The following is a 20,555-nucleotide window of genomic DNA, read 5'->3' on the forward strand; positions in this document are numbered from 1 at the left end:
CAATCCATGGTACTTACAGCATTCTCCACCAAAACTACAACTCAAAAGCATCAACTCTTCTTCAGTCTTCCTTATTCATTGTCCAGCTCTCACATGCATAAAAGGTAATTTAAAATACCGTGGCTTGTGTCTTCAAGGAGACATCATTGCTCTTCACCACTTGAAAGAGGTCTCTTGCAGCCGATTTGCCCAATGCTATACATTGTCTGATATCTTGACTGCTGCTTCCATTGGTGTTGATTGTAGAACCAAGTATTATGAAGTCTTTGACAACTTCAGTCTTTTCTCCATTTATCATGATGCTGCTTATTGTTCCAGTTGTGATGATTTTTGTTTTCTGTATATTGAGGTGTAATCCATACTGCAGACTGAAGTCTTCAGTCTTCATCAGTGTTTCAAGTCATCCTCACTTTCAGCAAGCAAAGTTCTGTCATCATCATATCACAGGTTGTTAATAAGTCTTCCTCCAATCCTGATGCCACGCTCTTCTTCATATAGTCTGCTCAACATACAGATTGAATAAGTATGGTGAAAGCACACAACCTGATGCACTCCCTCTTGCTTTTTAAACCATGCAGCGTCCCCTTATTCTGCTTGAATGACAGCCTCTTGGTCTATGTACAGGTTCTTCATAAGTACAATCAAGTGTCCTGGAATTCCCATTTTTTTCAATGTTATCCATAATTTGTTATGATCCACACAATCAAATGCTTTTTCATAGTCAATAAAACACAAGTAAACATCTTTCTGGTATTTGCTTTGAGCCAAGATCCATCTGACATCAGCAATGATATCCCTGGTTCCACGTCCTCTTCTGAATCCAGCTTGCACATCTGGAAGTTCTCTGTCAATATACTGCTGCAGCCATTTTTGAATTATCTTCAGTAAGATACTTGTGTGTGATATTAATGATATTGTTCGATAATTTCCACATTGTGTGGGATCACCTTTCTTTGGAATGAGTACAAATATGGATCTTTTCCAGTCAGTTGGTAGGGTAGTTTTCTTCCAAACCTCTTGGCCTAGCCAAGTGAGTGCCTCCGGTGGGACATCCATTTGTTGAAACATCTCAATAGCTATTCCGTCAATTCCTGGAGCCTTGTTTTTCGCCAGTTCCTTCAGTGCAGCTTTGACTTCTTCCTTCAATACCATTGGTTCTTGATCATATGCCACCTCCTGAAATGGATGAACATTGACCAATTCTTTTTTGGTACAGTGACTCTGTATTCCTTCCATCTTCTTTTGATGTTTCCTGTGTCATTCAACACATTGCCTGTAGAATCTTTCAGTATTGCAACTCGAGGTTCAACTTTTTCTTCAACTCTTTCAGCTTGAGAAATGCCTAGCGTGCTCTTCCCTTTTGGCTTTCCAACTCTGTTTCTTTGCACATTTCGTTATAATAATAGAATTTGTCTGCTCGAGCTGCTCTTTGAAACCTTCTGTTCAGCTCTTTTATCTTGTAATTTCTTCATTTGCTTGAGCTACTCTTCATTCAAGGGCAAGTTTCAGAGTCTCTTCTGACATCCATTTTGGTCTTTCCTTCCTTCCCTATCATTTTAATGACCTTTTGCTTTCTTCATGGATGATGTTCTTAATGTCATCCCACAATTCCTCTGGTTTTCGGTCACTGGTGTTCAATGCATCAAGTCTATTCTTGATATGGTCTCTAAATTCAGGAGGGATATAATGAAGGTCAGATTTTGGCTCTCATGGACTTGTATTAATTGTCTTCAATTTCAGGTTGAACTTGCATATGAGCAGTCAATGATCTGTTCCACAATCAGCTCCTGACCTTGTTTTGGCATAAGATATTGACCTTTTCCATCGCCTCTTGCCACAGATGTAGTCATCTGATTCCTGTGTGTTCCATCTGGCAAAGTCCACATGTATAGTTGCCATTTGTGCTGTTGAAAAAAGGGTATTTGCAATGAATAAGTCATTGGTCTGGCGAGATTCTATCATGCAATCTCCAGCGTTACTTCCATCACCAAGGCCAAATTTTCCAACTACTGGTGATTCTTCTCTGTTTCCAATTTTTTTCATCCCAATCACCCATGATAATAACCACATCTTGATTGCATGTTCAGTCAATTTCAGACTTCAGAAGTTGGTAAAAATCTTCCATTTCCTCATCTTTGGCATTGGTTGTTATTGCATAAATTTGAATATTAATAGTATTAACTGGCCTTCCTTGTAAAAATCAAACAAACTCACTACCATTGAGTCAGTTCAACTCATAGTGACCCCTCCTTGGGTTTACAAAGCAGTGTCACTACCAAAGTAGATTGCCCAATCTTCTTTCTGAGGAGTGGCTGGTGGGTTTGAACAGGCATCCTTCTGGTTAGCAGTCCAATGCCTTAGGCACTATACCACCAGAACTCCTCCTAGTAGGCATATAGATATTATCCTATCACTGACAGCATTGTACTTTAGGATGGATCTTGAAACATCTTTTGTGATGATGAATGCCATTCCTCTTCAATTTGTCGTTCCTGGCATAGTAGATCCTATGGTTATCTGATTCAAAATGGCCAAAATCAGTCCATTTCAGCTCACTAATGCTGAAATTTCATTTTTGACAACTTCCAACTTTCCTAGATTTATACTTCATATGTTCCATGTTCTGATTATTAATGGATGTTTGCAGTTGTTTCTTCTCATTTTCAGTTATGCCACATCAGCAAATGGAGGTCCTGAAAGCTCTACTTTATCCACATCATTAAGGTCAGCTCTACTCTGATGCGGCAGCTCTTTCCCAGTCATATCTGGAGTGCCTTCCGATCTGAGGGGCTCATCTTCCGGCACTATATCAAACAATGTTTCAGGTCTATTCATAAAATTGTCCAGTAATGTATCAGACAGCATGTCTCTGCTATTCATAAGGTTTTCACTGGCCAATTCTTTGAGAAGTGAGTGGCCTCTTCCTTCTTCCTAGTCTGTCTCAATCTGGAAGCTCCACTGAAACCCATCTACCATGGGCAACCCTGCTGGCATTTGAAATACCAGTAGCACAGCCTGCAACCTCATAGCAACACACAAGCTACCCCAGTACTACAAACACATAGACAAGTTCGTCTTCCTTATCTGTTCCAAACTGGCTTCTGCTTTCTGCCTGGGGGCTCTCCCCCTTACCTGTTCTGGCCCCTTACCTGTTCCAGCTGTCAGCCCTGGCTCCTACTACTTCCTGCCTGGGGGCTCTCCCCCTTACCTGTTCCAGCCATCTGGTGCTGCAGACCAACAAAGCAGTTGAAGTCCATGATGTCACAGAGCTTACTTTCTAGTGGAGACACACAATCAACAAGCAAACAAAGACACACACACACACATTTCAGGTCATGGAAAGTGCTTATGAAGACAAATAGAGCAAGGCAAGGTGATAGAGAGTGTGGGGGTGTTTTAGTCAAGGTTGTCATCAAAGGCCACTGTGGCCATGTGACCTTGGACAAGGCCCTGGATGACTTGAAGGAGCAGGGATATAAATTTGGAAGAACATCTGCCAAGCAGAGAGATTGAGGATGAGGCTTCAGCTGGGTGAGAAGGGTGGGGTGTGAGGGAGATGGGAATCTGCTCTAGAGGTGGACAGCAATCAAGGAGCAATGTACAGGCCAGTGTCAGCAGTGTGGATTTTATACATTGGTGCTGGGAAGACTTGGAGGATATTGAGCAACAATCTCTTATTTACACTCCAAGGCCCACCTTGGCAGCATGTTTCTCAGGGCCCACTCCAACAGCCCATCTTCACAAATTCTCCAATAATCACAGCAGAGTTACACGTTTCCTTCTCTCTACTCCCACACCTTTTGTCCAGGACTATCTTAGTCTCATAATGCTGCTGTACCAGAAATACTATGGTGGGTGATTTTAAAGAAATTTATTTTCTCACTGTTCTGGAGGCTAAAAGTCTAAATCAGGCTATTGGCTGTGTTGATTCCTTTCTTGTCAACATTCCAGGCATTCCTTGATTCCTTGGCTTATAGACAATCTTTACATGGCATCTGCCTTCCTCAGTGTATGTGCACATGACCCTATGTCTATGCTGCTCTTTGTATAACTCAGAAGTGATTAGATTTGGGATCCACCCTACACTGACATGACCTCAACTGATTGATTATATTACATTTGTTTGCATTGTTGAAGGTGATTATATTAGATACAATTGCACTCACTGGTAAAGGGGTTAGAATTCCAACCCATGTTTTGGGGTGGGGGGAGGGAGGACAATTCAATCCCTAACAGTGGCCTTGGGATAGAGAACACAAAAAGATTCCATCTTTTCATCTAACTCTGACCCATTGGATGCAATTGTCAGGGTTGCTGACTTGAAGATCTTGTCTGGGCTCAAAGAGAAGGAATTCTCTAATTTATTCATGATGCCTGGGGTGGATGCCAGAGAGAGGTAGTATAGTCCAAGGACCAGAAATCTGTCAATAGTATGCTTGTCAAATAGTATCATAGTTGTCATTGGCTGCATATGAACAATGTTGTTGTTGTTGTTATGTGCCATCAAGTTGGTCCCGACTCATAGCCACCCCTCCTTAGGTTTCCGAGGCAGTATCACTACGGAAGTAGATTGCCCCATCTTCCTTCTGAGGAGTGGCTGGTGGGTTTGAACCGCCAGCTTTCTGGTTAGCAGTCAAGTGCCTTAGCCACTATACTACCAGAGCTCCCATATGAACAATAAGGTGAGCTTTTTGAGTACAGAATTAACATCTTACTCACCTGGCATTGAGAGGCATTCCAGGTGTGTGTGGGATTAACTTAGAAGCAGTCATCATAAATGAAGTCAAAGATCACTCCTGTCAATGGCTTGGGTCTTACATCTACCCTTTTCTTCTTCCAGAGGCAGGCAAAGTATTCTGAGAACAAGCTGAAATGCACAAAGGCTCGGAATGACTATTTGCTGAATCTGGCAGCCACCAATGCAGCTATAAGCAAATACTACATCCATGATGTCTCTGATCTAATCGATGTGAGTGCTCTGGGGAGTCTGGGGCTGAAGGAGGGTCTAGCCTTTGCCCTTAGCCAGGATTCTGGAGTGGCTCTTCTGGAGGGGAATGACAGTGAGGGTTTGAGGCTTGGGAGATAACTCTTATCTCATGGTTTCTATTCCATAGGTGGAAGGTGTGCCTCTGATGGTGCCCTGCATAGTTGACTTGGGCATTCATATCTTCAACATGCACTCACCAAGTCCCTCCTTGACGCTAGGCCGTTTACTAGATTTGGAGGTACCAGGGTGAATCACAGTTGATGCCCTGGGGGATTTCTCAGTATGGTAAAGGACATTCTTGTATGTTTATATCCCCTTTACCCCATGTCCAGTCATCTAGCTGCACACACACACACATGCACTTGTGAAAGCAATTAGTGAATAAGACAGAATTACACAGATTGGCTTTTCATGGGGACTTTATCTTGGGGAGAAATTGGGCAATTTAATAAGTGAAGAAAGGAACATTGACTCCTAAGTACCAACTGTGCGGGACACACTCTAAGGACAACAGGCTTGGAGAAGTAACACTGTGAGCCGCGCCATCAGGGGCAGTTGGAGTGAGGACTGTTTCTCATCTTTCCCTTCCCACACAGACAGGTATTTGCCCTAATAGATGGTCAATAAGGCTCAATACTGGTTGATGGATCCTTGTGCTCTGACCCTTTGTATCCTATGGGGAAGCTGGAAGGTCACTGCCTTCCTCATCACTGCAAAGAGTAGCCTTTTATCACTCCAAGGCATTGGGAGCTGTCCTGCCTTGTTCTGCCCTCAAAATACCCAGAGCCCTCCTTCTTTCTGCCCTTTGACTTTCTTTTTCAATTTTAAGCCCTTTCATTTATTCACTTGCCAAATATTTGTTGATCACCTACTATGGTTGAGGACTTGAGCTAGGTGCTGGGGAGCAGCAATAGGCCACTCAGGAGTTCTTCCCTCATGGAGTTGACACTGTAGGAGATACATTGATAGGCAATTGCAATGCAGAGTCATAGGTGTCATAGTCAGGGGGTGGAAGGGTACTCAACCTAAACTTTGAATAGAGAGACTATCAGAGTAGGCTTCCTGGAGGAAGTAACCTCTGAGTTGAAACCTGAAGGAAGAGCAGCCTTGAGAAGAGGGGCAGAGTACTCCAGGCATAGGCAGCTGTATGTGTGAAACATGGGGAGGGAAAATAATATGGTGCACATGAGGAGAAAGAACATGGTGGACTTGGTGGGGCAGGTGGCAAAAGAGCTAGCTCTACTGTTGCCCAATATGAATCCCTAACTCCCTGGACAGGCTTTGGTGTGCTCTCTGTGGTCAATTTCAGAGTACACCAGGGATGACAGATCTGACTGTGGAATGGGAGGTAACCATGACTCACTAGGATGGAAACAGCAGTGCCAGCAGTCACCAGTTCTGCATTAGACTCTCACCCTCCCTTCTGTGTCTGTCTCTCTCTAAGTGCTGTGACTTGGGCTTTCATGCCAGTTTGGCCCGCACCTTCCGTACCTACCTCTCAGCCGAATACAACCTGGAGACCTCACGCCACGAGGGGCTGGATGTCATTGAGAATGCGGTAGACAACCTGGATTCCAGAAGTGACAAGCACACAGTCATGGACATGTGCAACCAGGTCTTCTGCCCACCACTCAAGTTTGAATTCCAGCCCCACATGGGGGATGAGGTAGGCCTCTCCCGGGAGCCTGTGCTACAGCTGCTCCAGTCTGTTCTCCATTGTGATTCTGAAACACAGATGGGAGGAGAACATCAGCCCTGGTTCCAAGATGTTTACCTCAGAGGAGTGGAGTCAAGTTCATGGTTTATGGGCTTCCCCAGCCAAGGAGTTTATTACTAACCTTGCACTAACCTTACTGACTCAAATCCCCCCCACACACACCTGCAGAATTTCAGGGCCTTGTGACTTGTTAAAGGAGCTCTGGTGGAGTAATGGTTAAGGCAATTGGCTGCTAACCAAAAGGTCAGTGGTTCAAAACCACCAGCTTCTCTGTGGAAGAAAGATGATGCAGTCTGCTTCCATAAAGATTTACAGCCTTGGAAACCCAGTGGGGGTCACTATGAGTTGGAATCGACTCAATGGCATTGGGTTTGGTTTTTTTGGGTTTTTTTTCTTTGTGCTTGATCATTGTTAGTTGCTATCAACTCCATGCCAACTCATTGTGACCCCATGTACAACAGAACAAAACACTACTCTGTCAAGTACCATCTTCATAGATTGTTGGTCTGCCCAAGTCCATTGTTGCAGCCATTATGTATTTTGACTGGCTTCCAACCTAGGGGCTTATCTTCTAGCACTGTATCAGACAATATATACACTGGTGTAGTGGGTGCCCCAGTTGAGCTGGTTATCATCATATCAGGCAATATTCTGTTGTGGTCCATAGGGTTTTCATTGGCTTAATTTCAGATGTAGATCACCAGCCCTTTCTTCCTACTCTCTTAGTCTGGAAGCTCCACTGAACCCTGTCTACCATGGATGACCCTACTGATATTTGAAATATTATGGACACAGCTTCCACCATCATAGCAACACACAAACCACCACATTCTGACAAATTGGGAGATGGGTGATCGTGTACACCTTAGCTTCCCCTAAAAATCCTCCCAGTGCTGTCTAGGAGACACCAGAGAGTCCCACATCTCCTCACACAGTCACCTCAAGTTCTTCTCTCTGATGCCCATGGACCTCACGAAGGCAAGGCCTCACCCAGCTCCAAACAGTTGGTCTAACCAGCAGCCTGAGTATTTCCTGTCTTCCCACCCTGGGAACCTAGGTCATACCAGGAGACCCAGTATCCTTTAGTGTTTGTTGTGCTGCTCAGATCCTCACTATATTCTGGAAAAACAATGGGGAGAGGACACTTTGCCACTAGCTTCAAAGTAGCACTGCCAAGTTTCATACAACCCTTCATGCAAATAGCTCCTTGAAATTTTCTGTGTCATTCTTATTTCTCTCTAGGGCTCAGGCCCTGGTCCCTGGAACCATATAGGAGGATAGGCACCAGATTCCACATCTATCTCCCCATCTCTGCCATCTCTACCTCCAGGGACATGTACACAGAACTCTTGCCTATTGACCCCCTTCTTTCTTCTTACAAATATCTGACTCATACACATGGGAGCTGGGGAGACCCAAACTAAGAGTGTATTGGATGTAGTTAGTCTGTGAATCCCAGTGGGAGCTCAGCTGGGACACCTACTATATTAGCATGGCAGGGAGGGACAAGGGGCCTTCAGGAGATGGCTTTTCCTGTGTCCTTCAGATGACTCTGCCTACAGTCTTCATTTGCAAGAGAGAGGACTTATGCAGGGCTTCCACACTGCTCCTGACCCATCCATCTCCTCTGCTCTCATGTTCAGCTCTTCCAGCTCATCATCTGAACCTGAAAATTCTGGTCTCATACTGACCATTGGTGACTGCAAAGTTTGGGTTTTGCCTCAAACAACTGCTGTCAAGTCAGTCCCAACTCGTGGCAGCCCCATGTGTCTCAAAGTAGAACTGTGCTCCATAGGGTTTCAATGGCTGATTTTTCAGAAGTAGATTGCCTTTCTTCCAAGGTACCTCTGGGTGGACTCAAACCTTCAACCTTTTGATTAGCAGCTGAATGCTTTAAACATTTGCACCACTCAGGGTTGCCTAGTTAGTGGTAAATAACTTGCATCAGTGATGCAATCCCATTGTCCCTGAGGCTGTCAGCTGTATTCTGGGAAGAATGAGGGACTGAGGCAAGGTAGGCAGGTCCAGCCCACAGGTAGCAATAGAGTCCTGGATGGAATAGATGTAGAGGTTGGGGAAACAGCATTTCTCAGTTCTTTTCCTCTTCCACCACTCACCCAATCAACCAATTGGGGAAGAAGGGTTAGAAGGGTGCACTTCCCTGACCATTGACTCTGAAACATCTTCCTGTTGGGAATGGGAGCTCTCCATTGTTTCTCACTCACCGCTTTCCATTGGCTTCTCTCACACAATTGCTTTCTTATCACAACTTCCTGCCTTGAAATGAACTAATTGGTCTCATTATTAAATGAGATTATGTTAAAGCTCCTAGTAAACCCTCAAGTGCTGCACAAATACAGAAGATCATGACTGAGAGGCCACCATTGTAATGGAGAGAATGTGAACTTAGTAGTAGAAAGACACTGGTTACCATTTGCTTTGCCACATACTAGCTGTGTGAACTGGGGTGAGTCACTTAACCTTTCCAGGCCCCGGTTTCCTCATCTGTAAATAGGGATATGAATGCTAGTACCTGTCCTAGCTTCACACAGGTGATGAGGGCACTGGGCAACTGCAGGTGGTGGCTGTTGTTTCTGCAGGTGTGCCAGGTCAGCGCTCAGCAGCCTGTCCAGACGGAATTGCTCATGCGGTACCACCAGCTGCAGTCCAGACTGGCCACTCTCAAGATAGAGAATGAGGAGGTAAGTGAGCCCCTAGCCCCTATAGGGGATTTCTTTACAAAGACCTGTAGTGTCCAGGGGAGTCCACTTTTATCATGGAATGAGTAAGAAATTATGATTTGTCTACAAGGTAGAATATTGGACAATCATTAAAACCACACACACACCAACAATGCTTAATGGCTGGGAGAATGCTCAGAAGATGTTAAATTAAAAAAAGGAAAAAAAAAACAGGAAGTAGAACTCTGTTCAGTATGATCATAACTAGATAAAGTGTGTGTGTGTATTGGCGTGTCCTCACATGCACAGGAAAAGACTGAAAAGAATACTTCAGAATGTTAGTACTTATCTCTGGGTTGTGGGAATTTCTGTTTTCTGTTTTGTGCTTTTCTCTATTTTCTGCAATGTGTTTATATAATTTTTATCACCAGGAATAATTGTAGATGTCTTAAATTACACAATGAAATAAACAACTCAGGGCAAATTAAAGGTGCCATGGATTTTGAGCTCCAAGGAACTGGTCATTTTTCCCATGCTGACATACCTCTCATGTAGCTGGTGACACAGGACTGCCACTGTTGTTGTTGTTGGTTGCCATCAAGTTGGCCTCTGATTCATGGACCCTCGGCACAATGGAACGACACGTTGCCCAGTCCTGAGCCGTCCTAGTGATCAGTTGCAGATTAAATTGTGATCCATGGGGTTTTCTTTTTAATAATATTTTGTTGAGTTTTTGGTGAAAGTTTACACAGCAAGTTAGATTCCCATTTGACAATTTCCACACAAATTTTCATTGACATCAGTTACATTTATCACAATGTATCAACATTCTCTTCGTGTTCTGTTTGTTCCCTTTCCAGCACTTGACTTTCCCTGACCCCCTATCTCCTCATCTTTGCTTTTGAGTAAATGTTTTTTTGGTCTCATACTGATGATTTTAAGTGGGACACCATTTGTATTCTTATGGGTAGTATCCTTTATTTTTTGTGCTTTTTCTCTAAAAGGTGATCTCAGGGGATAGACTCATTTCTAGGTTTAAAGAATGTCTTGGGATGATAGTCCCAAGGAGTCCTACTATTCCAGATTGTTTGGCTTTTTTATTTTCTTATTTATTTTTAATAAGAATTTGAGTTCTGCTCCATATTTTTCTTCCATTCTATCTGGGATCAACTATTGTGACCCTGGTCAGAACAGTCAGTGGTGATAGCCAAGCACCATCTAGTTCTTCTGGTCTCAGGGTAGATGAGGTTGTGGCGCATGTAGCCTTGTTTCTTTTCTCTGCCTTTGGTAATCTTCTTCTATTTTGCCCCTGGCAAGTAGAGACCCATAGTTATGTCTTAGGTGGCTGTTCACAAGCTTTTAAGACCCCAGATGCTATTCACTTAACTAGGATGTAGATCATGGTTTTTGTGAACTATGTTATACTAATAGACTGAGTTGTCTTATGAGAATATTATCCTAAACCTTCAAAAGCAGAAAAGTAATGTTAGAAGATGTTTGATTATGTCTGAGGAGTATCTGTATTTGTGTCTTCAATGAATATATGTGCTGATCCCACATATTTGTATTTTTATGTACCTATAGACACTTCTTTTATTTATTTGTTTGTTTGTTTGTTTATTGTGATTTGGGTGAAAATTTACAGAGCAGATTCACTTTCCATACAGCAGTTCACATACACTTTGTCTCATAACATCAACTACAATTTACCATATTGCAACAGCTCCCCTCCCACTTCCTCCCGATAGTTACCCCTTACCTGTGTCCATCCCTCCATGCACTCCTGCCCCCTGAGCTGTCTCCCTGTGCATAAACAGCCCTTCTTTCTCCCATGATTGTTCTTTCCAAGGAGTGTATCTACCTCAGGTAAATGTTCAACTCATATACCTGTGGCTGGAAGCCACAGGTCTGGGTTCAATTCCAGACCTGAAGGGCAGCTAGAAGCCATAGTCTCAGTGGTTCCACCAGGCTCTATCAGACCAGCCAACCTAGTCCCCTCTCTTTTTTTTTCTCCCAAATGATTTTGAGTTTTGTTCCACATTGTTCTCCCTCTCTGTCCAGGATCTCCTACATAGATCCATCTCCGAGTGGTTGACAGTGGTAGCCGGACACCATCTAGGTCTTCTGGCCTAAAGACACTTCTAAAAGCTCTGGTGGCAAAGTACCTAAGGCATTTGACTGCTAACCAGAAGGCTGGTGGTTCAAACCTACCAGCCACTCCTTAGAAGGAAGATAGGGTAATTTACTTCTGTAGAGATACCACTTTGGAAGCCCAAGAAGGGGTCGCTATGAGTCAGATCTGATATGACAACAGTGAGTTTGGTTTTTATAGATATGCCTATCTGTTCTCATCTATGTACACATTTGTACATTCCTACCTATATACCAATTTGCTTATACCCATCTATATGTGCTCAACACCCCTTTTTTACTTTGGTTTTTTTGTGCTCACTACATCCACATTCAGTGTCACTTTTCCAAAGACTAGTCTTTGGTAGCATAGTGCCTGAGGCATTTGAGAGCTAACCAGAAGACTGGTGGTTCACACTCAACAGCACTCCTTTGAAGGAAGATTCGGCAATCTACTTCTGTAGTGATACCACCTTGGAAACCCAAGGAGGGGTAACTATGAGTCGAATCTGACTCAATGGCAGTGAGTTTGGTTTTGGTTTGAGTCTCTACTGTATAAGGCATACTTTCCCCATTCCATCCCTCCCTAGTAACCACCAATGAACATCTTTTCTCTTCTTATAAAAGAGGTAGCATACAATATTTCTCTTTATATGCTTGACTTATTTCACTTAGTGTTAAGCCCTCCAGGTCCATCCATGTTATGTTTTGAGGACCTGTCATTGTTCTTTATGGTTGTGTAGTATTATTCCATTGTGTGTGTGGACCACAATTTGCCTATCCATTCATCCACTGATGGATGCTTTGGTTGCTCCCATTTATTTGCTTTTGTAAATAAAGCAGCAGTGAACATAGTTGTGCATGTCCGTTTGTATTATTACTTTTAGGTCTCTAGGATACATACCTAAAAGTGGGATTCCTGGATCAGATGATAGTTCTATTTCCGGTTTTTTGAGAAAGTGCCATACCATTTTCCACAGTGGTTATACCATTTTACAGTCCCACCAGCAATGGATAAGGGTTCCAGTCTCCCTACATCCTTGCCAACATTTGTTATCTGTGTTTTTTTTTTTTTTTTAATCAGTGTAATTTTATCCACGTTAAGATGTTATCTCACTGTGGTTTTGATTTCTATCTCTCTAGTGACTAATCATGGTAAATCTTTTCATGTTTGTTGGCTGCTTGGATGTCCCCTTTGGTGAAGGTTCTCCTGATGTTGTTTGCTCATTTTGTGATTACATTGTCTTTTTGTTGTTAAGTTGTTGCAGTTTTCTACAGATTTTAGAGATTAGACCCTTACTGGATAACTTGTTTCTGAAGATTTTTCCCCAGACTATAGGTTGTCTGTTTCTTCTTTTTTTCTAACTTTTACTTATTTTGTGGTTGTTGTTGATAATATACACAGGAAAATACATACCAATTCAACTGTTTCCACACATGCTGTTTAGTAACATTGATTACATTCTTTGGGTTGTACAACCATTCTCACCCTTCTTTCATGAGTTGTTCCTCCCTCAGTATCATAAACCATACCCCTAAGGTTCTTGTCTAATCTTTCACAGTACTATTGGCAATTTAGGAGCTCTGGTAGCATAGTGCCTAAGGCACTTGACTGCTAACCAGAAGGCTGGCAGTTCAAACTCACCAAGCCACTCCTCAGAAAGAAGGTTGGGCAATCTACTTCCATAGTGATACTGCCTCGGAAACCTAAGGAGGGGTCGCTATGAGTTGGGTCCAACTCAATGGCACATAACAACAACAACAACATTGGTAATTTGATCCCAAATAGATAGTTCTTAAAAGAGCCTAATGCTCAAGGCAGATTTTTTTTTTTTTTTTACAAATTAAGCTAAAAATGTTGTTTGGTTTTAAGATTACTTCAGGGGATATTTTTAGTTTAAGGTTTCAAGATTATCTCAGGGCAATACTTTAAGGAGTTTATCCAACCTTCATGGCTCCAGAAAGTCTGGAGTCCATGAGAATTTGAAATTCTGTTCTGTATTTCCCCCTTTTGACCAGGATTCCTCTATAGAATCCTTGATCAAAAGGCTCAATAGTGCTAGCCAGGCACCATCCAGCTGTTCTGGTCTCATGGCAAAGGAGGTAGTTGTTCATGATACCAATTAGCCACACATTTCCATATCCTCCTCCCATGCCTGACTCCTTCTTTCTTTGTTGCTCCAGGTGAAGAAAAACCAATTGTTGTGCCTTGGATGGCTGCTTGCAAGCTTTTAAGACCCCAGGCACTATATAATGAACTAGGAGGTGGAACAGAAGCATTAAACACATTATTAAGCAAATCAACTGGGATGTCCCATGAAACTATGACCCTAAATCTTGAAATCAAGGTCTTTTGATAAGCATAAGTTTTTAATTTTTCGAGGTCCCATTTATCTATTTTCCCTTCTTGTATTCATGCATTTGTGGTAATGTTTGTTATCCTAATTTTAAAAAAGATTAGGTCACATAGTTTCTCTCTGTGTTGTCTTTCAGGAATTTCATGGTTTTAGACTTAACATTTAGGTTTTTGATCCACTTGAGTTCTTTTTTTGTGTGTGGTGAGAGGTCTGAGTTCGGTTTCATTTTTCTGTACATGGATGTACACTTTTGCCAGCACCATTTATTAAAGAGACTGTTTTTGCCCCAATGAATAGATTTGACCCCTTGTAAAAACTCAATTGTACATGGATGACTGGGTTTAATTCTGAGTTTCCATTCAATTGTACTGGCTTATTTGTCTGTCGTTGAACAAACACCAGGCTGTTTTGATTATAGTGGTTGTATAGTATGCCTTGATATGGGGGATGGAAGGTCTCCTGCTTTGTTCTTTTTATTTAATGAGTGTTGTTGGGATTTGCATCAGGATTGCATTGTATCATAGATCGCTTTATGTAGAATTAACATTTTCACTATATTAAGTCTTCCAATTCACGAGCGTGGAATGTCTTTCCATTTTCATAGATCTCTTTTAGTTTCTTATTTTATAATTTTCATTGTGTAGGTCTTTTATATCCCTGGTTAGGTTAATTCATAGGTATTTTATCTATTTGGGTGCTATTTTAAACTGTATTGTTTTCTTGATTTCTTTTTCAGTGTAATATTTGTTAATGTAGAGGAACCCAACTTATTTCTTTTTGTACTGTGATTTGGGTGAAAGTTTATAGAGCAAATTCATTTTCTATATAACACTCCTTACACATTTTGTCTCATGACATTGATTACAATCCGCATAATGTAACAACTCTCTTCCCACTTCCTCCCTGTGGTTACCTTTTCCCTGTGTCCTTCTTTCCTATGCATTCCTGCTCACTGGGCTATCTCCCTGTGCAAATTCTGCCTTTCTGATCTTCCATGACTGATTGTTCTAAGGAATGTACCTACCTGATGTAATTATACACATTTTATACCTGTCTATTGTTTAGTTAGGAGCTCTGGTAGCATAGTGCCTAAGGCACTTGACTGCTAACCAGAAGGCTGGCGGTTCAAACCCACCAGTCACTCCTCAGAAGGAAGATGGAGCAATCTACTTCCATAGCGATACTGCCTCAGAAACCCAAGGAGGGGTCGCTATGAGTCAGGTCTGACTCAACGGCACATAACAACAACAACAACAACAACAATTGTTTAGTTGGAAGCATGGGAGTGAGTTCAATTCCAAGAGCAAAGGGTTACTAGGGGCCATGGTCTTGGGGTTTCACTGGTCTCTATCAGTTCAAGAAGCCTGGTCTTTTTTTTATGATTTTGAGTTTTGTTCCACATTTTTCTCTGACTCTATCTAGGATCTCCTGCACTTGACCCTTGCCCGGTGGTTGACAGTGGTGGGTGGGTACCATCTAGCTCTTCTGGTCTCAGGGTCAAGTAGGCTGAGGTACATATGGTCCCCTAGTCCCTTGGAGTAATTGTTTCCATGTGTCTTTGTTTTTCTTCATTCTTCTTTGCTCCAAGTGACGACATACCAATTATTACATCTAGATGGCAGCTTGCAAGCTTTTAAGACCTCAGTCACTACTCACCAAAGTGGAATGTAGAACAATATTTTAGTGTAGCATATCATGCCACCTGAGCTTGATGTCCCCCACAACCATGGTCTTGAGCCCACAGGCCCAACCACTTGCTCCCTCAGGGTAGTTGGTGGTGGCTAAGAAGTTATTATAACTTTGCCCCCTGTTAGCTCTATTTATATGGACATTCTTACAGCACATACAAATATGTATGTAAAAATATTGTCTGCCAAACATATATAGTCATGGGTATATTCCCTTGTGCCTAGATGTACATACCTGATCATTCAGCCTGTCTACCTATGTATCTACCCATAGATTAATGTTTGTTATTACTGATAATGATATTGTCTGCACCTCTTGTGTACCTCTCTGTGTGTTCCTTTTCCTTAGTGTTATGTTGGTCACTCGCTTTTGCTATATTGCCTTTCCCTTCACCCAAATCAATACTTGTCTCTTACCCATCTAGCCATTTTCCCTTCTCTCCCCTCCCATCCCTAGTAACCAACAAAGAAAGTTTCCTCCCATATATAAACCTTTCCTTGACTTTTTATAACAGTGGACTAATATGATAGCTCCTATAAGTAGATTAGTCAGGACATTAAGCAACATGTAGCATTGGGAAAGTCAACTGTGAAGGAACTGTTTCAAGTGCTGAGGAGCAAGGATATCTCCTTGAGTCCTAAGGTGCACCTGACACAAGCCATGATATTTCCAATCGCCTCGTATGCATGTGAGAGCTGGACAATGAATAAGGAAGACCGAAGAAGAGTTGATGCTTTTGAGTTGTGGTGCTGGCGAAGAATGCTGAAAGTACCGTGGACTGCTAAAAGAACTAACAGATCTGTCCTGGAGGAAGTGCAGCCAGAATGCTCCTTGGAAGCAAGAATGGCCAGACTTTGTCTCACCTATTTTGGTCATGTTGTCAGAAGGGACCATTCCCTGGAGAAGGATGTCATGCTTGGTAGGGTGGAGGGTCAACGAAAGAGGGGGAGGCCTTCAACGAGATGGATTGACACGGTGGCTGCAATGATGGGCTCAAGTATAGCAGGGATTGTGGGGCTGGCGCAGGATCGGGCAGTGTTTCGTTCTGCTGTGCATGGGGTCACTATGAGTCGGAAATGACTTGACAGCACTTAACAGCAACAAAATAAGTAGATTGATTTCCTTTTCAGAGATCTCTTTGCTCATGTACAGGAATCCAACTAATTTTTGTATGTTGATCTTGTATCCTGCCATTATGCTAAATCTTTTAATTATTTCCAGTAGTTTTCTTGCTAAATATCTTGGGTTTTCTATATATAAGATCATATCTGCAAATAGGAATAGTTTTACTTCTTCCTTACCAAATTGGATGCCTTTTATTTCCCTTTCTTTCCTTATTGTCCTAGCTGGGACTTCTAGTACAGTGTTGAATAGAAGTGGTGATAGAAGGCATCCTTGTCTAGTTCCCATCTGCAAGAGGAATGGTTTCAGTCTCTCTCCATTGAGAATAATGTTGGCTGTTTGTTTTGCATATATGCCCTTTATTATGTTGAGGAATTTCCCTTCTATTCCTATTTTGTGAGTTTTTATCAGGAATAAGTGTTCGATTTTATCAAATACTATTTCTGAATTGATTGATATGATCATGTGGTTCTTTTCCTTTATTTTAATTATGTGATGGATTATGTTGATTGCTTTTCTAATATTGAACTATCCTTGCCTACCTGGTATGAATCCCACTTGGTCATGATGTATTATTATTTTTTTGATATATTGTTGGAGCGTCCATTGGCTAGGATTTTGTTGAAGATTTTTGCATCTATATTCATGGGGGATGTTGGTTTGTAGTTTTCTATTTTAGGGGTGTCTTTGCCTGGTTTTGGTATCAGGGTTATTCTTGCTTCATAAAATGAACTTAGGAGGATTCCATCCTTTTCCATGTTTTGGAATAGTTTGAGTAGGATTGGTGTCAGTTCTTCTCTGAATGTTTGGTAGACTTCTCTAGTGAAACTTTCTAGGTGAGAACTTTTTGTTGTTGTTGTTACAATTTTTTTGTAACATATTCAATTTCTTATTTTTTATGGTCTGTTCAAAATTTCTACCTCAGTCTGTGTTGTTTTAGGTATGTAGTGTGTTTCCAGAAATCTGTCCATTTCTTCTAGGTTTTCAAATTTATCAGAGTATAGTTCTTCATAGTATCCTGATATTATCCTTTGTATTTTGGTTGGTTCTGTTGTGATGTTGCCCATCTCATTTCTTCTTCATATTATTTGCATCTTCTTTTCCTTTGTTAAGTTTGTCAGTGGTTTGTCAATTTTATTAATCTTTTCAAAGAACCAACTTCTAATCTTGTTGATTTGTTCTATTGTCTTTCTGTTTTCTGTTTCATTTCTTTCTGCTTGGATCTTTATTATTTCTTTTCTTCTGATGCCTGTAGGCTTTTTTTTTTTTTTCCTGCTCTTTTTCTAATTGTTGGAAATATTGAGTTAAGGTGTTGATTTTGGCTCTTTCTTCTTTTTTGATGTGTGCATTTATTGCTATAATTTGGTCTCTGATCACTGCTTATTATGTGTCCCAAAGATTTTGGTATGTTGTGTTTTCATTCTCATTTGATTAAAGGAATTTTTAATTTTCTTTTTTGTTTCTTCTATTGCCCAGTAGTTTTTAAGGTTATTCAGTTTCCATGTGTTTGCTCTTTTTTTATTGATCTTCTTATTGTTGATTTCTAATTTTATAGCATTGTGATCTGAGAAGATGCTTTACAGTATTTCAATGTTTCTAAATTGGTTGAGACTTGCTTTGTGAACTAACATATGGTCTATCCTGAAGAATGTTCCACATGCACTGGAAAATAATATGTATTGTGCTGTTGTTGGGTGAAGTGCTCTGTAGATATCTATAAGGTCAAGTTGGTTTATTGTATTGTTTAGTTCTTCTCTGTCTCTGTTGAGTTTCTTTCTAGTTGTTCTGTCTTTCATTGAAAGTGGTATATTAAAATCTGCTCTTGCTGTGAAGTCATCTATTTATCTTTTCAATTATGTTAAAGTTTGATTTATGCATTTTCAGGCTCTTTCATTGGGTGCATAGATATTTATTATAGTTATGTCCTCTTGTTCAGTTGATCCTTTAATCATTATATAATGTCCTTCCTTGTCTCTTTTGGTGGTTTGTACCTTAAAGTCTATTTTATCAGAAATTAACATATCTATTCCTGCTCTTTTTTGATTGATGTTTGCTTAATATATCTTTTTCCAGCCTTAGTTTTCAGCCTGTTTTTGTCTTTGTGTCTAAGATGAGTCTCTTGTAGACAACATATTGATGGGTCATGTTTTCTTATCCAGTCTGCAACTCTCTGTCTCTTGATTGGTGCATTTAATCCATTTGCATCTAAATGACCATGTCCTCAGGACAGTCACAGTTATGTTTGTCTCTTTATTTGCTGTTTTCCTTTCTAGTTATCAGACACCAGTGCAGTTGCCCATATAGTCCTTAGGTTGCTGCCCAAATCAGAATGCCACTTGTAAGTGTTCAAATTGGCCATGATATCAGGACAGCCAACACTCTGCAGCTCCATTTGTCTCCTTATTCACTGTTTTCATTCAGGTTCTTCTACTAGTTGGTATTTAATCCATTTCTTTATCCTTCCCTTCAAAGCTCAGGGTTCCAGGCTTCTTTTCTATATCTGTTTCAGTTGGTTTCTTGTTTCTTTGTTGAAGAGGGTTTGTGTAGCTTGTCTGCCTATTCTGCCATCTTGCCAGAAGTCAGAACCCAACTAATATTTGCATGTTGATCTTGTTCCCTGCAATGTTGCTAACTTCTATTAGTTCCAGTAGTTTTCTTGTGGAATAATTAGAGTCTTCTAAGAATAGGATCATGTCATCTGCAAATGGAGATAATTTTACTTCTTCCTTTCCAGTTTGAATAACTTTGATTTATTTTTCTTGTCTTACTGCTCTGGCTAAAACTTCAGGACAATATTGAATGAGAATGTTGATAATGGTTATCCTTGTCTAGTTCCCATTCTCAAAAGAAAGGCTTTCAGCCTTTCTCTGTTGAGAAAATACCACATATGTTACATTAAACAACTTACAAGTACAACAACATTTAACATATGAGCAACAGCTAACATACAACCTTAATATAATAAATCTAGTCCTAATATCTTCTTCCTCCCCCATTTCTGCTGGTATGTCTCCCTTAACATCAATATACAACATATATTCAATAAGTTCACTTTGTACTTATTTCTTACAAACTTGATATTTATTGTTTTCAGGATTTAATTATTGAATGTGTTCCCTGAAATTATCATATACTTGGTCTTTATGATTGCCCATGTTACTGTGTTTTTTGGAGATGTCTTATCTCTCTTATTTTTTCTTTATCTTTTTATCCTGTATACAGACTCAAATATTTATTTAATGCTCTCACGTTTCCATTTGGAGTACTTCCTTGAGTAATATTTACAGAGGTGATCTGGTAGTGGCAAATTCCCAGAGCTTCTGTTTGTTTGGGAATGCTTTGATTTCCTCCTCATTTTTGAATGAAAACTTGGCTTGGTAAAGAATTCTTGGTTGGCAGCTATTTTCTTTCAGTATCTTGTATATGTCTCTCCATTGTCTTCTGGTCTCCAGAATTCCTGGGAAGAAATCCACACTGATTTCTATGAAAGCCCCTTGGTATTTTATATTGCATTTTTCTATTGTTGCTTTCAAAATTCTCTCCTTGTCTTTGTTTTTCAAGAGTTTTATTAGGATATGAAGCAGAGTTGATCTTTTGTGTCTCTTTTCATTGGGATTCATGTGGTTTCCTGTATTTGTAGACTTTCTTCTCTGTTCCAGTCTGAAAAATTTCTCTTGCAAAGACATTTTTATGCCTTTATTGTTATCATGGTACTCTAGGAGTCCAATCATTCTAATGTTAGATTTTTTAATTGAATCACCTATTTCCTTTTGAGTTTGTTCATTTTTCTTTTCTCTTGAGATTTGATAAATTAAATTATTTTGTCTTCTATTTCATTTATTCTGTTTTCTATCTGTTCAACAGTATTGTTG

General features: G+C 40.7%; 1 protein-coding gene across 1 annotated transcript in view; it reads left to right on the plus strand.

Annotated features, from left to right (window-relative positions):
- The window catches only part of SRGAP3 (SLIT-ROBO Rho GTPase activating protein 3), a 432,226-nt gene that overhangs the window by 312,143 nt on the left and 99,528 nt on the right, over positions 1-20,555 (plus strand). The window contains exons 6-8 of the mRNA XM_007945843.1: positions 4,841-4,969; positions 6,432-6,653; positions 9,305-9,406. Of these exons, the coding sequence (XP_007944034.1) occupies positions 4,841-4,969; positions 6,432-6,653; positions 9,305-9,406 (453 nt within the window). The remainder of the gene's footprint in view (positions 1-4,840; positions 4,970-6,431; positions 6,654-9,304; positions 9,407-20,555) is intronic.

The sequence above is a fragment of the Orycteropus afer genome, unplaced genomic scaffold, assembly GCF_000298275.1.
Source record: "Orycteropus afer afer isolate SDZICR_OR568_19922 unplaced genomic scaffold, OryAfe1.0 scaffold00144, whole genome shotgun sequence".
Lineage (NCBI taxonomy): Eukaryota > Metazoa > Chordata > Mammalia > Tubulidentata > Orycteropodidae > Orycteropus > Orycteropus afer.